General features: G+C 38.2%; 2 protein-coding genes across 2 annotated transcripts; one reads left to right on the top strand and one right to left on the bottom strand.

Moving 5' to 3' along the window:
* Positions 1-4,328: 4,328 nt before the first annotated feature.
* LOC307156311 (aerolysin-like protein) lies at positions 4,329-5,276 on the bottom strand (the record flags this gene model as incomplete). The annotated part of the gene is made up of 1 exon (XM_079867602.1): positions 4,329-5,276. The coding sequence occupies one exon, from the start codon at positions 5,274-5,276 to the stop codon at positions 4,329-4,331; it is 948 nt and encodes a 315-aa protein (XP_079723728.1).
* Positions 5,277-22,948: 17,672 nt separating this feature from the next.
* Positions 22,949-23,886, top strand: LOC307155350 (aerolysin-like protein; the record flags this gene model as incomplete). The annotated part of the gene is made up of 1 exon (XM_079865955.1): positions 22,949-23,886. Exon 1 carries the CDS (start codon positions 22,951-22,953, stop codon positions 23,884-23,886), a length of 936 nt encoding a protein of 311 aa, XP_079722081.1. The 5' UTR covers positions 22,949-22,950.
* Positions 23,887-24,288: the final 402 nt, after the last annotated feature.

Genomic DNA, 24,288 nt, shown 5'->3' with positions numbered 1-24,288 from the left:
CACAACGAGCTTTGCAATGTCCAGAAGGAAATAGAAAAAACAAGAGAGGAATTTAAAAAATATAAATTGGCAAGAGACAGAGAAATAGACAATGATTTAAATAGTTTAAAGGCAAGATACAGAGAAATAGACAATGATTTAAATAGTTTAAAGATATAGATATGATTCCAGTTAGAGAAGCATGCAACATCTTACTGATGTTTTTGACAGTTTTTTTTTTTTTATCTAAATAATTAATATGTTGCTCATAATCAACCAGAATTCAAGAGTGTAGCCTGAGTTTTACGCAGGGTTTATATCTATCTATCTATCTATCTATATATATATATATATATATATATATATAAATATATATATATATATATATATATGTACATACATACAAAAGTTAGTTCTAGTTTTTGATTCTGATTGGCTGAAAGCCTTTTCCAGCCATGCGATATTCTACCAGTATCAGCACTGGAACCATTTCACCGTTAATATCACTCAGCTTGCAGCATTTCTCACAGCGAGTGTCATGGCGGAACAGCAAACTTCCATAATTTTACAAATGCTACTGTTGTTGTGTCACGTAATGTAGTTTTAAGAGTTTTTAGGCGAGAATGTAGTTATTTAGACCCCAAATATGCGACTTATAAACATAGCATATATTTTACAATTTGTTTAGACGTTTTCAGAGTGACTGTCAGCGGTCGTTCAGTGCTCATGTAGCCGCAAGAACAGCTTAATCTCCGCCACTCCTTCAGGATTTTACCATTGGCTGTTCAACATGATAGTGTTGAAAAATTTGGTATTTTACGTATATCAAGCAGACAATCTTTGGACTTATTAATCTATTACTTGTTCCTATGCAAATCGATTTGGCTAAGGTTAAAGTTAAGTTTCATAACTTTATATTTGTATTTAACTAAAATTCTTTACTGTTTGCTTGTTTATTTCCTATTGTTTAAATTTAATCTTTATCTTTTTTCAATAAATAATTTGAATAACATGCCATATTTGATATTAAGAAAGGGCCCATTAGTTATTGTGATTTAGACTTCAGTGAGAGTTAGCTACATTATTACACCATTAGATGGCAGCAAAGACTTTTATGTTGAAAGGGACTGAAACAAGGTTGTAAACAATAAGACAAACGTGTACAAAAATAAAAAAAAATATATAAACGCAATATCACATGAGTAGCGGTGCGATATGGCTGCGATTGCCTGCGAATCTCAACCGATATACAGTATAGTGTTTAGCTTTTATGGATTACTATTAGTTATCTATTATTATTATTAGTTCATTAAATATAAGTATTTAACCATGTTTGTTTTATATTTGTTTTTAGTGATTTGTGGGTAAAAAAAGTATAGTCAAACCTGTATCTAAATAATTCCAAGGGAAATCTCAAGTACACATATTACGATAATATTCTTCTTCAGATTAATGTCTTATTAATACACTTACTATGCATACTAAGATAATCATTTCTGAAAGACTTGACTGTATTCTTAATTGTATTTGCGTTAATTATGACACCAATTATGTTTTACAAATAATTTGTCACATATTAATTGCTATATTTCACTGCTTATGACCTTAAATGTAAAATAGAGGTTTAATAAATAATTAGCATAGTATAATATATATATATATATATATATATATATATATATATATATATATATATATATAAAGGTTTTATGTGTAATGTATATTCTGGTTTGTTTTTCACTCTGTTTGCTCTTGTTCATATATTAGTTCCCTTGGTAACTTATTCACTCTCTAGCTTGTTGCTATGGTTAATCATTGATAATCAGATTCTGAATGTGTTCTTCTAGTTCCCTTTGTTTGTTCCTTGAATTAATATCAAGTCAAGGTAGTCGGTTCTCGTTAATGTCAATGTTAAGTCTGGATAAGTGTTGTCTCCTTTATGTATTCCTGTGTTTTGAGCGATTTTGGATTATTAAATAAATCTTATATGAGTGTAACTCCTTTGTCGTGCTTTTTGACTAGTAATCCCTGCTTTCGCTGGCCAACCACATTTCTGGAGATAAAAATATGTTAACATATGTTAACATAGGATATATAGAAAATTGTAGCATTGGTGCATGTTGATTCAGAGTTTGCATCATCTGAAGTCTTCACAGGAGTTGGCGCCGTCTCTTCACAGGTGTTGGGCATCTGAAGTCTTCATAAGAGGCTGGATCCAAATTGGAGCTGACATACTGTCTAGTTACCTCAGGATGGGCATCCCGAGATAAAACAGAGAAGCAAATAGAAAAATATAGCTGCGAGCAGCGATGACGGGCCCAAAAATCGGACCGAATTTTACTATAAATAATAAAAGATATGTGCATTGTACATATGTCAGTCATTTATCTTTTTTATAAAAATGATTTAAAGGCTGACATATGTGAGGATTATCTTTTTTATAAAACCTTTTTTGTCAAAACTTGATTTGAACTTGTTCATGTTAGTAGATAAAATGTTGCAAGAGCAAGACACTCCTTTAAATGTTATTATTTTAATGTTTATGTAAACAAAAAAGTGCATATTAATGCTAATTTTATTTGTTATTTGCTGGTTTTCGACATAAAACTTGTTGAATTGATTTCATTGTGTAGTATTAGTATTTTTTTTAACAAGATTCTGTGATAACCGCGTGATCATTTTGGTCACTATAATCATAAATGAAATGTTCATGCCATTTCATCTCTAGCTCGAAGGGGATCTCGCCCAGGGTGTACTTCACTGTAGAGCCCTGTCTGTTCATGATGTTTCTCCACGCCTCATAACCTTCCTCTGTTTGCAAGAGTGGAAATGACAACAGATGTTCGATTATTTTGTCATAATTAGATCAGTTACACTGCTGATAACTGGCCCGTTTGTATCTAAATCGTGTTGTTTTTTTGTTTGTTTTTTTAACAAACTTATATGAATATAGCTTGCTAATAAAGAGACACTTTTAATAATGGAAATATCCACATATCAGTGAACTTATTACATAAATGCATTTAACGTTTAGTTATGCAACACTCTTTACAGAAAGAAATAACACAGTTATGTACAGCATCATCATCGAGTTTGTCCGAAAGATTGAAGATGTTCAGGAAAACCTTTTGAATTCTGTTTGGTGCTGATCAGAAATGACACTCTGGACAATATTCTGTGAGTTTGTTACATTTACATTTAGATGGACTTAAAAAATGTCTGGCATGTAGCTTTATTAAACCTTTTAATACAGTGGTTTGTTACATTTATTTTAATTCCAAAGAAGTGGTTACATTTATATCATTGATATACTATACATACTCTGTAAAAGTTAGAAGTGCTTTAGTAGATGCAATTATCTTTTGTTGAATACTGCAAGATTACCACTGCTGTACATTGCTTAGAAATTTTTTATTATTATTTTTTTTATTATTATTTAATTAGAGAAAAAAATCAATGTAACAGTCTAAATATTAAATATTTAAGGAATCAATCCCTTCAGCTGTGAAAGAGATCTGTCATAATTTACCATAAATAAACAAGTGTGACGCCTCTATTCAGATGGGTTGTCATTGGCTGTGACTTTATCGCAGAACTCGCTGTGATTGGACTATCTTTTAATCAATATAAAAAGGCGCTTCATGTTACAAAGTATGTAAATTAGTAATACATTAAGTTAACTATAAAGTGTCACTATGTTGTGAGAAATTACTCCTTGACTGAGATCCCAACCCTAACCCTAAGCATTTCTGCACATTCAAATGAACTACAGCATAATAGAACGACAGAGATACTGTATATTATTATTAAATATCTAAGTTACTTTAAGGGTCAAATCAAATAGAAATAGCACATTAAAGTTACAAGTTACAAACTTGTAACTTTAATGTGCTATTTCTATTTGATTGTATGCATGATTTAACCACTTTTTGTCCCTTTTCAGGTCTGGTATAAAGACTGTTGCTCATGTGGCTGAAATGTTCGCCCAATAGAGAAAAGTAATGAAAATAAGAAAATAAGTAGAGGGAACAATGCTTACAATGCTTACAACACAGGGTTTATTTAATAAATTGTATTTTTTTTTTTTTATGTCATTTAAACACGTTATAACAGAATCAGTATCTGGAGATTATTTTTAATTGATTACACAAAGTATTAAGCTATATGAATATTTGTGTATTGGTATTATATAAGGTTATTTGAAAACAACAAATATATATTTCCCCATAACACCCAAACACCAGCCCAAAAAATACAATGAGGCCTGAATGTAAAGCAACTGATACATGATTGACACAATTAGAAGTAATCAAAGAGCTTGTGCATTACATGTGCAATTTGTCTTGATATTACAGAGGAGATTCCTTGGTATCCACTTTGATATCAGTGTAATTGATGCCTTTGTATGTGCCCTTGGTTTCATACGAATACACACTGCCGTTCTTGCAGGTCATCTTCACTGTGCCAGTGTAAGGCAGGTCAAAAGTGGCTCTGCCAATAGTGACTGAAACATGCAGCTTCTTCCCTGGTGGCACCTCTACATCTGTAGTCAGAGTTTCGGTTCTCTCATCTGTGTACTCCTGACCATAAGTTCCTTGAATTCCAATGGTGACACTGTATCCTGCAGTAACTTCAGCAACCATTGGAATCCCAGCCTTCACTTCCATTTTAAATGTTGCAGATAAACTTGCACTCACAGACCATGAGGATTTGTTAGATATTTTCTTTGAGCTTTCAACTTTTTGTTTGTCCGTGGTGGATGAGTCGTTCCTGAAATGGGCGGATTTGATTTCTTCTACTGCCACCTGTGGTATCAGTTGGTTGATAGTGGGATAGTTGACGTCAGTGAGAACTGTTGATTCAACTGCTTTGAGAAACATGAATCCCATGCTGTCAATGTCAGAACCACCTCTTCCTACAACTCCCAAACAATATCCAGAGCCGACATCCATGGGATATTCTGTTTTTAAACCCCAGCTTGTCATCTTTGCAAAGAATTCTCTCCCCAGACTGGTCTTGAATTTGATGGCTCCAAGACGTGTTCCTGCTCCGTTCCCCCACAGGGACAGTGAGGTGAAACACTCGCCAGGTGTGAACGTGTACTCTTGATACGGTCCAGAACCAACTCCAAAAGTTTCAACTCTCCCATCTGAAAGCCAGACCCGGACAGCCTTCACCTGCCATTCTCCCACCCAGACTCCGATCTTCTCTAAACTGGCACCGTTTTTCTGACCAGTAAATGAGAATGCATGACCTCCTTTTCCACCAATTATATGTAGATTCATTGTGTCGGACATCTTGGAATTAAATCGATCTGAAAGAAATATCAGATCAGAATTAACATCAGCTTTAAACTTTAATGCAGTGTTTCCCAACCCAGTTTCTGGAGACACAACAACAGCACACGCTGGACTTCTTTCTTAATTGACCCATTCATTTCTTATAGAGTATCTACTAATAAGCTGACTTGAATCAGGTGTGTCTGAATAGGCAAACATGCTAAATGTGCAGTTCTGGCATTCCTCTGGGAACAGGGTTGGGAAACATTAGCTGCTTTTCCACTGTCAGGCCAGACGGATATAAGAGTGGTAAGGAATAGTTAATGTTATATTTCCACTCAAGCTTGGTTCGGCACAGCACGATTAATAACCATTCTCGGCTCGGAAGTCTCCGCACCGTTGGCTAACCATGCATGTTGTGACATTGCCACTCAGGATTGGTCACTTGTCTGTTGTCTGGCTCTCTGTGGTGAAGTGCGCTATTTGAGCGTAGTAAACAAGTTACAAACAGAAATATCCAATCATCCTTCGTAACGCTCATACTGTATGTCTGTAACTCTTGTGTTATAAAGGCAATGACTGACACATTAGAACACATTGCAAAGAGTGCTGGTATCAATCCCACATGGAAAATGAAACCATATCCATACCGGCTGGGCCGGATTGGCACGGAAAGGAGCAATTAAGCACCGAGTTTGGCTGATGGTGGAAAAGTGGCTATTGTTGTGTAGTCCTGTGGTACAGCGTATCTATAACACGAGTTCATGCTTTCATTTGGCGTGCTCTTCAGGCAGAAATCAACTTTTACAACTTTTACATGCATCTGATACACAATATCCAGTTCAGTTTCATTTTTTTCATTTTTTTTTTATCAGTAGTAAGTGGAATTATTAGGCTATTAGTATTCTTATTTCTCTGCTTTTAAACTTTGGTTTAAGAAAGAAACTTAGAGCATATTATGAAAGTAAATTTAATTTAATAATTTTACACTCCCAACCTTGTGTCTCCAAAGCTTTGTTAATTTATTTCTCCTCTGGTGGAAGATATTAACATGTTTTCTCTAAAGCCCGAGACACACCAAGACAAAAGCTGTTGTTGCCTCTTGTCGGCTGTGTCTTCCCTTACGGAACAAAACTATATGGAATTACACTGCAAAATATAATGCAATATATTACATAATACATTTCCATATATGGGAAATTAGTGCTTATATTTTTCAATATAATGTAATATATGCATTGACCATGCTGGCTATATATTAATACATATAACATATTTATAAATGAAGACAAAAATAGCATAACATGTAATATTCACAAAAGGTTTCATCCTTTACATATATTGCATACAAGTTCCCATATAAATGTCTTCACACACACATACACATACATTCACTGAATGAGTTCCCAGCATGCTTTGCTTCAGACTGGAGCAGATGTTAAAAGTAAGTGTTATTTCATTTGTTTTGCTCAATATTAATATAGGGGGAGATATGTTAGCGTTTAATGTTCTATTATTTTGGAATTTAAAAACTTTTCTGGTATGTGTGAGTTTGTGTGGTTACCATTGTGTTGAAGAGCCTGTGGTTCGGATGACTTGACGATTGGCTTAATGCTGGGGATGAGATATATAAAGCTTTTGATGCTTTTATAAAAAATATGTTTTTTATGTTAAAAAGGGATTTTTTTTTTCTTTGTTTACCCCAATACTTATGTTTGTTTTTGTGGTTATTGTTGTATTTGTTAAAGAAAATAAAATATTGTATTCATTAAACATTGGTGTATGATCCCTCTTTTATGTTGCGGCTTGAAACAGCTGAAATTGCGCCAAATTTCAGAAATCTTTGGGAGATATCAAAGAACATGCATTTAACCATAGAAAAAGTACATTTCTTTCTTATGTTAATTTCTCATCTCTATTTTTGGTATTGATTTTAAATTAGACAAATCTGATATTATTTTAATCTCCAATATGTTATTTAACAGTTGATATGTTTCTTTAAAGTGCCCCTATTCTGCTATTTTAAAGTTTCCTAATGTTGTTTTGGAGACTCCTACAACAGGTTTAATATATATATATATATATATATTAATGCAAATATGAATGCAAACCTATGTAAAAGTAAAATAAAGTCGAATAGTAATCATATATATATATATATATATATATATATATTAGATCAGATACCATTATAAGCTGTCAAATGGTCATGTTACAATGAACTCCACCTATGGGGCATGTTGTCACATTTCACTTCCATTCTATCGGGGTATATCAAGAAAAATGTATACACTGTATTAATAAAACAAAACCACATAATTGTACTAGACATGTGTGAAATTAATGTGGGAGAAAATAAATACTCTGAACCCTATAGATTTACACAAACTGAGAAAGTCAAAAAGCGTTTATGTAGCATCATGTCCCGCCCTCCAGCACCCCTGATAATAGGCTTGTTGGACTTGAACCGGCGCTGCACAGACCGATCGGTGAATCACATCAAAGTACCGCGAGAGCGAATAGAGAGCAGACGCTCCTTATGCTTTTGAGTTGCTCTCGCGGTACTTTGATGTCATAAACCGATCGTTCTGTGCAGCGCCGGTTCAAGTCCAACAAGCCCAAAATGTTCCCGCAGCTCCTCAACATAAGTCGTGGCCAAGAGGAAAACAGCGGACTCTCCCTGTAACCCTGCGGATGCCACTGTTGGACAGTGTTACTTTAGAAAAACTAGTGATTTATACACTTTTGAATGTCACATTTGGTCATATTTGCTTTGATTTATTTTTATAATATGGATTTTTTCTCATCCAGTTGTTTGAGGTGGCACCGCCTCTCTTGACTCATCAGGGGAAATGCCCAGATCCAGATTGATAATTATTTTTGTAAATATAACCCCAAACCTTTCCCTAAACCTACCCATAACATTTTAAACCTAACTTAAACACATTTTGACTTTTCATTTAAAATAACCTGTTGGAATGCTGTTGCTAGACAACCAATTAAAGTCAATGGGTAAATTTTGCATAAAGAGCAAGGCAAATGAAAACATGAACCCGTCCTATAGATACGCAGTGGGAGAAAAGTATGATAAACTGTTAGCTAGCTACATCTTAAGTCAAGTGCCCTTGAGTGAAAGTATACTTACATGAATGACTGCAGTCTGAAATTCTTCTCAAGAGCAGCTCGCCTGGTCAAAGCTGGAAAAGTGTGATGTGTTTGGTCAGTCTGCTGCTTAAATACAGCTCTGAAAGTCCTTAAAACACCCTGAGTGATTGATCAATGATTGTGTAATCTGCTCCACCTCACAAAGTAGAGTGTCATATTAAAACCATGTGGAATGTAGCTTGTAATAAAAACATTCTGATAATAGGTTAGGTCTGAATGCAAATATGAATGCAAACCTATGTAAAAGTAAAATAAAGTTGAATAGTAATCAGCCTCGCCAAACTATGAATCACTGACTCTAACTCTAACTTTAGTCCAGGGGGCATTTTACAGAAACTTTCTATCTTTAGTCTTAAGTTAAGATCTGACAAGTTCATTTAGGATTCTTCACAAATTCATAGTACAGAAACAAATTAACTTAAATTGATACTTAACTTCTATTTTACAAAATCTCCTCTTGTGATATAAATATTTTATGTAGGCTAATGGGTATTTTCAACATTAAATGTACAGAGAAATACAGACTAAGGATGCTTAGGTCAAAGGTCATATATACTTAACCAAAAAGTGCATAACACAGTAGAACTAACAGTCATATGACTAGCTTAGATCATTACAAACCAATCACCAGAACAAATCACAGTGAAGAAGACTTGAGTGACATTGATTTTTACTCAACTGTATGATGAAGCAGAATCAGTCTCTCACTGACCTTTAGTGTCCTTTTATAAAGTGTACTTATTATACAAATAATATACTTTAAATGTATACACTTAAGTGTGACTTAAATGCAATGTTTTCGGTGCACTGAATGCACATTAAGTGTAATTGATTTAAAATATTTCACATATTAAGTTGAAATAAAATGCAATAAGTTGTCATTAAGAGTGATTTTTTTGGGACAACTTAAGTGGGACTTTAATACAACTTTATATTAACTTTCATAATTGCTTCTAGTGTCTTTAAAATTTATTGAAAGTGCACTGCTCAATGCACTGACAAGCAATTCATGTGAACTAAAATGTACTTTAATTTCAGTTACACTAAAAAAAAATGATAGTTGAATTTACTAAAACATTTTATGGTAAGTGGTTGATTTTAGCTACATTTAAACAAATGAATTAAATTTTAGTTCAACTTAATGCATTTGTTTAAATGTAGCTTAAATCAATTGTGTGCAACCACTTACCATATTTTTTTTTAGTAAATTCAACTAATCATTTTTTTTCAGTGTAACAATACACTTCAGTGTGAATTAAATGTAATGTTTTCACCGCTTAAGTGCATTTAATTTGTATTTAGTTTCAAATGTATCACAAATTATCTTCATATTAAATGCAATTAGTTGAACTTTTCAATGCTTTTTTAAACACTCTCAGAAAAAAAGGTACGAAAGCTGTCACTGGGGCTGTACCTTTTCAAAAGGTACACTTTTGTTCCTTTTAGGTACTAATATGTACCATCATTAAGGTACCAATATGCACCCTTTAGGTACAAAAATGTACCTTTTAAAAAGGTACAGCCCCAGTGACAACTTTCGTACCTTTTTTTCTGAGAGTGTACGTAAAATACCTATGTTGAACAGCCAACTGCAAATTCCTGAAGGAGTAGCGGAGATTAAGCTGTTCTCGCGGCTACATGAGCGCTGAACGACCGCTGACAGTCTGGAGCTCACATCTCTGAAAACCTTTATATATAAGTCGCATATGTGAGGTCTAAATAACTACATTCTCACCTAAAAACTCTTAAAACTACATTACGTGACACAACAACAGTAGTATTTGTAAAATGATGGTGGTTTGCTGTTCCGCCATGACAAGCCGAGTGATATTAACGGTGAAATGGTTCCAGTGCTGATACTGGTAGAATATCGCATGGCTGGAAAAGGCTTTCAGCCAATCAGAATCAAAAACTAGAACTAACTTTTGTATATATACAGTATATATATAACTAATAAAACTCAGGCTACACTCTTGAATTCTGGTTGATTATGAGCAACATATTAACTATTTAGATCAAAAAAACAAAAACAATCTTCTTCTTTTTTCTTCTTCACTCATGCTCATGGATAAATCAGTAAGTGTTTGCATGAGTCTTTAACTGGAATCATATCTATATCTTTAAACTATTTAAATCATTGTCTATTTCTCTGTCTCTTGCCAATTCATATTTTTTTAATTCCTCTCTTGTTTTTTCTATTTCCTTCTGGACATTGCAAAGCTCGTTGTGTGTTCCCTGAGAACGCCTCAGGTGTGACAGGTGTCTGAAATCAAATATCAACTCACGTCAATCATGTTGACCGGCGACAGCCCGTGAATCATCAGCTTGATTGATTAACGCGCGACCTGGATGTATAAAAGGGAGCCTTGCACACACGACAACATCCTTTTCGTCTTCAGGGACTGTTTGTCTGGTAAGAATATCACTTCAGTATGAAACGCGCAGAGAAAAAGCAGAGCTTCCGTAAGTGTGCAGACCTGTGCCCAAGATATTTGACGCCGGGTGACACACACAATCTGTGCGTCTTTTGCTTGGGTGTAGAGCACGCACGAGAGGCTCTCGAGAGAGAGGGAGGTTCACCTCTCAGACAGTTCGTCCGCTGACGAGGGTGAGCTGCAGGTAGATGATGACGTTTTATCATTATCGCCTAATGCGTCTGCAGCTGGTGCTCTTCCGGACGGGCAGGATATGGTTGATGATGCCGTCAGTCTGGCAGAGACCGAGCCATCTCAACCATCCTGCCCTGTTTATGCGGAGCTGGTGGATGTTATGGGGCGCGCCACCGACAGATTACAGCTGCCGTGGAGGCACGTTAGGGAAGAAACCGCTCGTGGCCGTCTCGACGATCGGATTCTTCCCAGCCATAGGCCACCAGCTCAGGTGAGCCTTCCATTCCTTCCAGATCTCCATACTGAGATCAAGAAGGCATGGAAAAGCCCATACTCTGCCCGTATTCATCCACATCAGCGGGGTAGTTTCGCTGCTGTGGATGGAGCTGCGGAGCATGGGTATGTGTCGATGCCGCCCGTTGACGAGACGTTGGCTAACTATCTCGTGTCTGGGCAGGCGTCGACACTAAGAGCTCCTACCCTGCCATCCAAGCCGCTAAAAACAACATCACGCTTGAATGGCAGAGCATACACAGCAGCGGGTCAGGCCGGTGCTGCTCTGCACACACTTGCTGTGTTACAGGCGTACCAGGCCGACCTGCTGCGGGATCTCGACCAGGGGACAGGACTATCTCCTGAGGCGGTCATTGAGCTGCGTCGTACCACGGATCTTGCTCTCCGGGCCACCAAACAATCTGCTGCCGCTATTGGCCGGTCAATGGTGGCTATGGTGGCCACGGAGAGGCATCTGTGGCTTAACCTGGCTGACATCGGGGAGAAAGAGAAGACCTTTCTTCTCGATTCGCCGGTTTCGCCCGCTGAACAACTCCCGCAGGAAGAAGGATCTGAGGGAGGTTATCCAGCAAAAGCGCACTCAGCGGCGCTAGGGGTAATCTCCCCGGATGCCTTCTCCTAACATTCCCCAGGCGTTTCTTACATCAGGCCTGGGGCTGGGCCTATGATGAGTATCATGTCTGATGGCCCTCCTCGGCCTGGTTGGTATGAGCGCCTCTTTTAGGCATGTAAGTGGTGAACCCAGGTACTCTTTGGGAAAGAAGGAATTCCTGACGTGTCTTTACTCCACACGCCGCAGGTGTACTGTCTGTTTGTTTTGTTTTTTTGTGAAATGTTTTTTGTGCGCAAATAACATATTTTTGTTTCTCTTACAGACCACGTCTCCTGTATAGAGTTTGGGGCATGTTATGGTAAGAAGGTAAAAATCTAAAGGTTTTTTTGAGGTGCTGTATGGCAGGTAGTAGGCCTTGGCAGGCCTCCTTGACCAGACAGTCCCCATTTAAAAAAAAAAAAAAAAAAAAGGAAACATGTGGGCTCCCACACACTGTGGTTGAATGTGAGCTCCCACATATTGTGGTCATCAGGTCAGAGGCCTCACCAGGCCTTCCTGAATATGAGCTCCCACATTCAGTGGTCGAATATGAGCTCCCACATACTGTGGTTATCAGGTCAGAGGCCTCACCAGGCCTTCCTGAATATGAGCTCCCACATTCAGTGGTTGAATATGAGCTCCCACATTCAGTGGTTGAATATGAGCTCCCACATACTGTGGTTGAATATGAGCTTCCACATACTGTGGTTAGCAGGTCAGAGGCCTCACCAGGCCTTCCTGAATATGAGCTCCCACATTCAGTGGTTGAATATGAGCTCCCACATTCAGTGGTTGAATATGAGCTCCCACATACTGTGGTTGAACATGAGCTTCCACATACTGTGGTTAGCAGGTCAGAGGCCTCACCAGGCCTTCCTGAATATGAGCTCCCACGTGCTGTGGTTATCAGGTTATAGGCCTCACCAGGCCTTCCTGGAGATGGGCCCCCACATATAGTGGGAATTTGAGCTACCACATACTGTGGTTAAATATACTCCCAGATACTACGGTTTTTCAGGTCAGAGGCCTCATCAGGCCTTCTTGAACATGAGCTCCCACATACGGTGGTTGAACATGAGCTCCTTCATACTGTGGTTATCAGGTCAGAGGCCTCACCAGGCCTTCCTGAATATGAGCTCCCACATATTGTGGTTACCAAGTTATAGGCCTCACCAGGCCTTCTTGAAGATGAGCTCCCACATACTGTGGTTGAATATGAGCTCCCACATGCTGTGGTCATCAGGTCAGAGGCCTCACCAGGTCTTCCTGAATGTGAGCTCCCACATACTGTGGTTAAATGAGCTCCCACATAATGTGGTCGCTAGGTTACAGGCCTCACCGGCCTTCCTGAGTATTAAGCTTCCACATTTAGTGGCCACCAGGCTTTAGGCCTCCTCAGCCTTCCTTGTTATGAGTTTTTACATGTCAGGTGGCAGGCCTCACCAGGCCTTCCTGAATGTGAACTCCCACGTATTGTGACTGTCAGGTTACAGGCCTCATCTGGCCTTCCTGATCATGGGTTCCCACATACGGTGGTTGCCAGGTTACAGGCCTCACCAGGCCTTCCCGAATGTGAGCTCCCACATTCTGTGATTATCAGGTTACAGGCCTAATCTGGATACGAGCTCCCATATTCTGTGGTCGTCAGGTCACAGGCCTCAGTGGCCTTCCTGAGGATGAGCTCCCACTTAACTGTGGTTGCCAGGTTGTAGGCCTCATTAGGCCTTCCTGAATTTAGAGTGATGAAGTACATGCACCTTTACTTCATCCATTTTGGTACATACGCTCCGTACCTTCTTTAACCCATGCTTATGGTAAGTCACACGACTGAACGTCTTGTGTACTTTCTAAAATCCATTTTTTATGGTAAGGGTCATGCGCTTTACGCTTCGGTCCCTTCCTATGTGGCTCAGACCCTGGTCTTTCACCTCAGGTCCCACTCTAGATGCGTCCTGTCGTCACGTATGCTACGACAGACGCCTTTCTCTAGCTAACTTCCACATTCTGATGAGCTCCCACACACTGTGGTCACCAGGTTAGAGGCCTCATCAGGCCTTCCTGGATTCGGAATGGCTAAGTACATGCACTTTGTTTCATGTACTTTCTATAATCCATATTTATGGTAAGGGTTATGCGTTGTACGTTTAGTTCCCTTTTTTACGTGGTTCAGACTCTGGTTTTTCACCTTGAGTCCCACTCTAGAGGCATCTTGCTGTCGTAATGTATTACGACAGACGCCTCCCTCTTGAGCTATCTTCCACATTCTGTGGTTATCAGGCTACAGGCTTCATTAGGCCTTTCTGGAGGTAGCCTCCACATGGTGTGGTTGTCAGGTTACAGGCCTTACCAGGCCTTCCTGAAAGTAAGCTCCCACAGGTTGTGGTCCCCAGGTGGCAGGCCTCACAGGCCTTCCCGAGTATGAGCTCCCACCTACTGTGGTCACCAGGTTACAGGCCTCACAGGCCTTCCTGAATTTGAGCTCCCATGTGCTGTGGTCGCCAGGTTACAGGCCTCACCGTCCTTCCTGATGTGAGCTCCCACCTATTGTGGTCGCCAGGTTAGACATTTCTGGCGGCTGGCTGATGGCATTTCAGTCCTAGGTCCTCACAGACCTCCTCAGTGTTTTGAAATACAAACACTGGGTAGATCCGTGGATAGAGTAGAGAAACTCCCCTCGCTGGTAAGGGTTGTAAAGCACTATGCTGAGTCATACTCTCCAGGATATCCCGTCTCTGAGATCCGGGCTGAGTGGTTTACTGCCTGTTCTGCAGTCACTCGGGTTGGATGCCTTACCTAAAGGCAAGTGTCCAGAGGCTCTGTCTTCAGACAGACAGGAAGTGGCCAGACTACGGGCCCTATTTTAACGATCTGAAACGCAAGTGTCAAAGCGCAAAGCGCAAGTAACTTTGTGGGCGGGTCTTGGCGCTGTTGCTATTTTTCCGGCGGGATAAATGACTCTTGCGCCCGGCGCAAATCTAAAAGAGGTTGGTCTGAAGTAGCTTCATTATTCATAGGTGTGGTTTGGGCGTAACGTGAAATAAACCAATCAGAGCGTCATCTCACATTCCCTTTAAGAGCAGGCGCGCTTGTTCTAAAGCGGATTCCTATCATAACGGCGGATTTGCCAGGCGGGCGCCAGGAGCGGTTCACAGCCAAAGAGAGCAACGCTCTCGTCAGGGACGTTGGGGATGGAGAAACCCACCCAAATTAACTTCGGTTAAAAAGGCGTATGATAATTTGGGTAAATGTGTAAGCTAGATGTATGCTTTTATAATAAATTGTCTATCTATCTATCTATCTATCTATCTATCGTAATAATGTATGATTTGCAAAAATGAAAACTGCTGCTTCTGTGTAGATGAGAGAATCAAAGTGTATGCGCGTTGTGCACACGCTACATTGATTATGGCCAAGTATGCGCCCTTAAAATAGCATATGAATAACATGCGCAACGCGCCACTGACTTTAAACTATTTTTTCCTGGTTAGTGGCGCAATTGTTTTCTAAACCTGCAAAATAGCATGAAGGAACGTTTGCGCCGGAACAAGCCTCCTTTTTTGCGCTGAACCGCCCAGGGAGCGCAAGTTCATTCCCTAGTTTAGCGACGTGCTTCTGTGGAGGGAAAAGCGCGCTTTGCGCGGGTGCAAAATAGGAATGATACATGCGTCGGTGTACAAAGTCAATTGCGCTGGGTGCAAGATAGGGCCCTTAGTGTCTTATGTAGTGACACCAGGTCAGGCCCGCCTGGTGGTATTTCAGGTGGCATGTTACCCTGAATAGTGACTGGCTGGGGTTCCCTCGGGTCCCCTAGCTACATTCCCTAGAAGGGACCCTTTCTATTTTTTTAATTGTGGTCCTAGGCCTTTGAGCTGGCCCAGGTAGACCTTCCTTTAACTGTGGAGGTTTTCTGTGGTATCCTTTAGCTTGGGCTATGACCGTAGGAAGTGCTGTCACTGACAGCTCAGTGTGACCTGAGGGGGTTCTAGCATTCACCGGATTGCTGGTTTGACAGTTGTCACTGCCTTGGCGCATGCACTCCCCTCAACATGGCGGAGTGGGTATTTCGTTCCCCAAAGCGTCTATGACGTAGTGTCGAGTTCCCTTCGAAAGGGAACGTCTCAGGTTACGACTGTAACCTATGTTCCCTGAGAACAGGGAACGAGACACTACGTCTCCCTGCCATGCCTCGGGGCCTGCCTGCAACAGTCCCTTCAGACGATAGGATGTTGTTGTGTGTGCAAGGCTCCCTTTTATACATCCAGGTTGCGCGTTAATCAATCAAGCTGATGATTCACGGGCTGTCGCCAGTCAACATGACTGACGTGAGTTGATATTTGATTTCAGACACCTGTCACGCCTGAGGCGTTCCCCAAAGCGTCTATGACGGAGTGTCTCGTTCCCTGTTCTCAGGGAACATAGGTTACAGTCGTAACCTGAGACGTTCCTCATGTGAGCGATGGATTTTATTGTTTCTTTTGTCAGACTGGGTTTGTTTTGACATGGGGAGCAATTGCACACAATAAATCTTTGAAAATTGAACATGTTTTTGACCATTTTTCAATAGAATTAAGGAAATGTAAGATAGTTATATAAAGCAAGTAACAACAATTTATTTAAAATAAGTAAAGTGTATTTAATACACAATCTTAAATCACAGTTCATCATTTTACATAATTATTTAATTCATTCACGTCAACAGAACATGATGTTGAAGCTTAAATAAAATTGTAACTTTTACGTTGGATTTATGTGATTAAATTGGATGGAAAATTGACATGTTATTGAAATACATAAGTTTTAACTTTTGGGGTTAAATATTTTTTGGAGTGTATATGCAATTATAAAAGTACTTATTACATTTGTATTAAAGTCCCATTTAAGTTGTTTAAAAAAGCATTGAAAAGTTCAACTAATTGCATTTAATATGAAGATAATTTGTGATACATTTGAAACTAAATACAAATTAAATGCACTTAAGCGGTGAAAACATTACATTTAATTCACACTGAAGTGTATTGTTACACTGGAAAAAAATGATTAGTTGAATTTACAAAAAAAAAATATGGTAAGTGGTTGCACACAATTGATTTAAGCTACATTTAAACAAATGAATTAAGTTGAACTAAAATTTAATTCATTTGTTTAAATGTAGCTAAAATCAACCACTTACCATAAAATGTTTTAGTAAATTCAACTTTCATTTTTTTTCAGTGTAACTGAAATTAAAGTACATTTTAGTTCACATTAATTGATTGTCAGTGCATTGAGCAGTGCACTTTCAATACATTTTAAAGACACTAGAAGCAATTATGAAAGTTAATATAAAGTTGTATTAAAGTCCCACTTAAGTTGTCCCAAAAAAATCACTCTTAATGACAACTTATTGCATTTTATTTCAACTTAATATGTGAAATATTTGAAATCAATTACACTTAATGTGCATTCAGTGCACCGAAAACATTGCATTTAAGTCACACTTAAGTGTATACATTTAAAGTATATTATTTGTATAATAAGTACACTTTATAAAAGGACACTAAAGGTCAGTGAGAGACTGATTCTGCTTCATCATACAGTTGAGTAAAAATCAATGTCACTCAAGTCTTCTTCATTGTGATTTGTTCTGGTGATTGGTTTGTAATGATCTGAGCTAGTCATATGACTGTTAGTTCTACTGTGTTATGCACTTTTTGGTTAAGTATATATGACCTTTGACCTAAGCATCCTTAGTCTGTATTTCTCTGTACATTTAATGTTGAAAATACCCATTAGCCTACATAAAATATTTCTATCACAAGAGGAGATTTTGTAAAATAGAAGTTAAGTATCAATTTAAGTTAATTTGTTTCTGTACTATGAATTTGTGAAGAATCCTAAATGAACTTGTCAGATCTTAACTTAAGACTAAAGATAGAAAGTTTCTGTAAAATTCCCCCTGGACTAAAGTTAGAGTTAGAGTCAGTGATTCATAGTTTGGCGAGGCTGATTACTATTCGACTTTATTTTACTTTTACATAGGTTTGCATTCATATTTGCATTCAGACCTAACCTATTATCAGAATGTTTTTATTACAAGCTGCATTCCGCATGGTTTTAATATGACACTCTACTTTGTGAGGTGGAGCAGATTACACAATCATTGATCAATCACTCAGGGTGTGTTTTAAGGACTTTCAGAGCTGTATTTAAGCAGCAGACTGACCAAACACATCACACTTTTCCAGCTTTGACCAGGCGAGCTGCTCTTGAGAAGAATTTCAGACTGCAGTCATTCATGTAAGTATACTTTCACTCAAGGGCACTTGACTTAAGATGTAGCTAGCTAACAGTTTATCATACTTTGCATGAGATTATCCAACCCAATTTTCTCCCACTGCGTATCTATAGGACGGGTTCATGTTTTCATTTGCCATGCTCTTTATGCAAAATTTACCCATTGACTTTAATTGGTTGTCTAGCAACAGCATTCCAACAGGTTATTTTAAATGAAAAGTCAAAATGTGTTTAAGTTAGGTTTAAAATGTTATGGGTAGGTTTAGGGGAAGGTTTGGGGTTATATTTACAAAAATAATTATCAATCTGGATCTGGGCATTTCCACTGATGAGGCAAGAGAGGCGGTGCCACCTCAAAAAAACGGGATGAGAAAAAATCCATATAATAAAAATAAATCAAAGCAAATATGACCAAATGTGACATTCAAAAGTGTATAAATCACTAGTTTTTCTAAAGTAACACTGTCCAACAGTGGCATCCGCAGGGTTACAGGGAGAGTCCGCTGTTTTCCTCTTGGCCACGACTTATGTTGAGGAGCTGCGGGAACATTTTAGGCTTGTTGGACTTGAACCGGCGCTGCACAGAACGATCGGTTTATGACATCAAAGTACCGCGAGAGCAACTCAAAAGCATAAGGAGCGTCTGCTCTCTATTCGCTCTCGCGGTACTTTGGTGTAATTCACAGATCGGTCTGTGCAGCGCCGGTTCAAGTCCAACAAGCCTATTATCAGGGGTGCTGGAGGGCGGGACATGATGCTACATAAACGCTTTTTGACTTTCTCAGTTTGTGTAAATCTATAGGGTTCAGAGTATTTATTTTCTCCCACATTAATTTCACACATGTCTAGTACAATTATGTGGTTTTGTTTTATTAATACAGTGTATACATTTTTCTTGATATACCCCGATAGAATGGAAGTGAAATGTGACAACATGCCCCTTAGGTGGAGTTCATTGTAACATGACCATTTGACAGCTTATAATGGTATCTGATCTAATATATATATATATATATATATATATATATATATATATATATATATATATTAAACCTGTTGTAGGAGTCTCCAAAACAACATAAGGAAACTTTAAAATAGCAGAATAGGGGCACTTTAAAGAAACATATCAACTGTTAAATAACATATTGGAGATTAAAATAATATCAGATTTGTCTAATTTAAAATCAATACCAAAAATAGAGATGAGAAATTAACATAAGAAAGAAATGTACTTTTTCTATGGTTAAATGCATGTTCTTTGATATCTCCCAAAGATTTCTGAAATTTGGCGCAATTTCAGCTGTTTCAAGCCGCAACATAAAAGAGGGATCATACACCAATGTTTAATGAATACAATATTTTATTTTCTTTAACAAATACAACAATAACCACAAAAACAAACATAAGTATTGGGGTGAACAAAGAAAAAAAATTCCCTTTTTAACATAAAAAACATAATTTTTATAAAAGCATCAAAAGCTTTATATATCTCATCCCTAGCATTAAGCCAATCGTCAAGTCATCCGAACCACAGGCTCTTCAACACAATGGTAACCACACAAACTCACACATACCAGAAAAGTTTTTAAATTGCAAATGAATAGAACATTAAACGCTAACATATCTCCCCCTATATTAATATTGAGCAACACAAATGAAATAACACTTACTTTTAACATTTGCTCCAGTCTGAAGCAAAGCATGCTGGGAACTCATTCAGTGAATGTATGTGTATGTGTGTGTGAAGACATTTATATGGGAACTTGTATGCAATATACAGTGCTATGCATAAGTTTAGACACCCATACTAAAGTTGACTAAAAAGAGGAATAAAAAATCATCTTTTGGAAACTGAACTTAATGCCTTAATTTAAAAAAATTGGAAAAATCCAACCTTTAAGGACACCAATTTTCTTTGTGAATGAATAATGTATCGTAAATAAATAAATGTTCTTCCTTAAAATACAGGGTGCATAAGTCTGGACACCCCTATGTTAAATTCCCATAGAGGCAGGCAGATTTTTATTTTTAAGTATTTAAAAAAAAAAAAAAAATAGGATACTATGCATCCTGATAAAGTTCCCTTGGCCTTTGGAATTAAAATAGCCCCACATCATCACATAGCCTTCACCATACCTAGAGATTGGCATGGTTTTATTTCAGTTAGCCTAATAGCTAGTTTGATTTGCATTGAGAGATGATCTTATGGAAAGTAGGCCTACCCCATGCCAATCTCTAGGTATGGTGAAGGCTATGTGATGATGTGGGGCTATTTTAATTCCAAAGGCCAAGGGAACTTTATCAGGATGCATAGTATCCTAAAAAATAAATAAAAAAAAATACTTAAAAATAAAAATCTGCCTGCCTCTATGGGAATTTAACATAGGGGTGTCCAAACTTATGCACCCTGTATTTTAAGGAAGAACATTTATTTATTTACGATACATTATTCATTCACAAAGAAAATTGGTGTCCTTAAAGGTTGGATTTTTCCTAATTTTTTAAATTAAGGCATTAAGTTCAGTTTCCAAAAGATGATTTTTTATTCCTCTTTTTAGTCAACTTTAGCATGGGTGTCTAAACTTATGCATAGCACTGTATGTAAAGGATGAAACCTTTTGTGAATATTACATGTTATGCTATTTTTGTCTTCATTTATAAATATGTTATATGTATTAATATATAGCCAGCATGGTCAATGCATATATTACGTTATATCAAAAAATATAAGCACTAATTTCCCATATATGGAAATGTATTATGTAATATATTGCATTATATTTTGCAGTATAATTCCATATAGTTTTGTTCCGTAAGGGAAGACACAGCTGACAAGAGGCAACAACAGCTTTTGTCTTGGTGTGTCCCGGGCTTTAGAGAAAACATGTTAATATCTTCCACCAGAGGAGAAATACATTAAAGGACAAGTTCGGTATTTTACACTTAAAGCCCTGTTTACAGATCGTTTCTGATGAAATAGAATGGTTGAGATAAAAATGTGGACACATGCTGCTGTCCCGAGAATTTTAGGTTTATTTCGCTTCTCCCCCCCCCACCTACAGAATGGCAGCCTATGGGCACTGGAACAATCCTTCCTAAAACGCATTAAACTTTCGATTACAAAGACGTGAAACTCACCGAGTGGTCAGGGGTGTTCACTGATATGCTCACACAAAAATCGCTGCAAAAGATGCTTTCCAACAGGTTTTATCGTAGTTTTTGTCCAACTCCATTGACTTGAATTGGATGGGCTGTGTGCAGTACGGTATTACTCCGCCGCTTCTTCTTCTGCTTCTTCTGTGTATTCAATTAAATGCCAGTGGTTTGCTTGCAATTGGCAAAGGTGCATTATCGCCACCAACTGGGCTGGAGTGTTTATTATTCAAGCTCTCAACGGAAGAATCTACGGGTGTGAGACGTTTGGAAAAATAGGTCCACAGTTTTACAACGAATGGTAAAACACCTGTTGGAAAGCATCTTTTGCAGCGATTTTTGTGTGAGCATATCAGTGGACACCCCTGACCACTCGGTGAGTTTCACGTCTTTGTAAACGAAAGTTTAATGCATTTTAGGAAGGATTGTTCCAGTGCCCATAGGCTGCCATTGTGTAGGTGGGGGGGAAAGCGAAATAAACCTAAAATTCTCGGGACAGCAGCATGTGACCAAATTTTAATCTTAACCGTTCTATTTCATCAGAAACTATCTGTAAAAAGGGCTTTAAGTGTAAAATACCGAACTTGTCCTTTAACAAAGCTTTGGAGACACAAGGTTGGGAGTGTACAATTATTAAATTAAATTTGCTTTCATAATATGCTCTAAGTTTCTTTCTTAAACCAAAGTTTAAAAGCAGATAAATAAGAATACTAATAGCCTAATAATTCCACTTACTACTGATAAAAAAGAAAAAAAAATTAAACTGAACTGGATATTGTGTATCAGATGCATGTAAAAGTTGTAAAAGTTGATTTCTGCCTGAAGAGCACGCCAAATGAAAGCATGAACTCATGTTATAGATACGCTGTACCACAGGACTACACAACAATAGCCACTTTTCCACCATCGGCCAAACTCGGGGCTTAATTGCTCCTTTCCGTGCCAATCCGGCCCAGCCGGTATGGATATGGTTTCAATTTCCATGTGGGATTGATACCAGCACTCTTTGCAATGTGTTCTAATGTGTCAGTCATTGCCTTTATAACACAAGAGTTACAGACGTACAGTATGAGCGTTACGAAGGATGATTGGATATTTCTGTTAGTAACTTGTTTACTACGCTCAAATAGCGCACTTCACCACAGAGAGCCAGACAACAGACAAGTGACCAATCCTGAGTGGCAATGTCACAACATGCATGGTTAGCCAATGGTGCGGAGACTTCCGAGCCGAGAATGGTTATTAATCGTGCCGTGCCGAACCAAACTCGAGTGGAAATATAACATTAACCATTCCTTACCACTCTTATATCCATTTGGCGTGACAGTGGAAAAGCGGCTAATGTTTCCCAACCCTGTTCCCAGAGGAATGCCAGAACTGCACATTTAGCATGTTTGCCTATTCAGACACACCTGATTCAAGTCAGCTTATTAGTAGATACTCCAAGACCCGAAATGAATGGGTCAATTAAGAAAGAAGTCCAGCGTGTGCTGTTGTTGTGTCTCCAGAAACTGGGTTGGGAAACACTGCAATAAAGTGTAAAGCTGATGCTAATTCTGATCTGATATTTCTTTCAGATCGATTTAATTCCAAGATGTCCGACACAATGAATCTACATATAATTGGTGGAAAAGGAGGTCATGCATTCTCATTTACTGGTCAGAAAAACGGTGCCAGTTTAGAGAAGATCGGAGTCTGGGTGGGAGAATGGCAGGTGAAGGCTGTCCGGGTCTGGCTTTCAGATGGGAGAGTTGAAACTTTTGGAGTAGGTTCTGGACCGTATCAAGAGTACACGTTCACACCTGGCGAGTGTTTCACCTCACTGTCCCTGTGGGGGAACGGAGCAGGAACACGTCTTGGAGCCATCAAATTCAAGACCAGTCTGGGGAGAGAATTCTTTGCAAAGATGACAAGCTGGGGATTAAAAACAGAATATCCCATGGATGTCGGCTCTGGATATTGTTTGGGAGTTGTAGGAAGAGGTGGTTCTGACATTGACAGCATGGGATTCATGTTTCTCAAAGCAGTTGAATCAACAGTTCTCACTGACGTCCACTATCCCACTATCAACCAACTGATACCACAGGTGGCAGTAGAAGAAATCAAATCCGCCCATTTCAGGAACGACTCATCCACCACGGACAAACAAAAAGTTGAAAGCTCAAAGAAAATATCTAACAAATCTTCATGGTCTGTGAGTGCAAGTTTATCTGCAACATTTAAAATGGAAGTAAAGGCTGGGATTCCAATGGTTGCTGAAGTTACTGCAGGATACAGTGTCACCATTGGAATTCAAGGCACTTATGGTCAGGAGTACACAGATGAGAGAACCGAAACTCTGACTACAGATGTAGAGGTGCCACCAGGGAAGAAGCTGCATGTTTCAGTCACTATTGGCAGAGCCACTTTTGACCTGCCTTACACTGGCACAGTGAAGATGACCTGCAAGAACGGCAGCGTGTATTCGTATGAAACCAAGGGCACATACAAAGGCATCAATTACACTGATATCAAAGTGGATACCAAGGAATCTCCTCTGTAATATCAAGACAGATTGCACTTGTAATGCACAAGTTCTTTGATTACTTCTAATTGTGTCAATCATGTATCAGTTGCTTTACATTCAGGCCTCATTGTATTTTTTGGGCTGGTGTTTGGGTGTTATGGGGAAATATATATATTCAATATTTGTTGTTTTCAAATAACCTTATATAATACCAATACACAAATATTCATATAGCTTAATACTTTTTGTAATCAATTAAAAATAATCTCCAGATACTGATTCTGTTATAATGTGTTTAAAATGACATTTAATAAAAAATAAAAAAAAAATAAAAAAAATAATTAAATAAACCCTGTGTTGTAAGCATTGTTCCCTCTACTTATTTTCTTATTTTCATTACTTTTCTCTATTGGGCGAACATTTCAGCCACATGAGTAA

This window comes from Squalius cephalus (genome assembly GCF_949319135.1).
Source record: "Squalius cephalus genome assembly, chromosome: 3".
Taxonomy (NCBI): Eukaryota; Metazoa; Chordata; class Actinopteri; order Cypriniformes; family Leuciscidae; genus Squalius; species Squalius cephalus.
The sequence above is the reverse complement of the archived record's forward strand: the minus strand, read 5'-3'. Positions and strand labels throughout refer to the sequence as shown.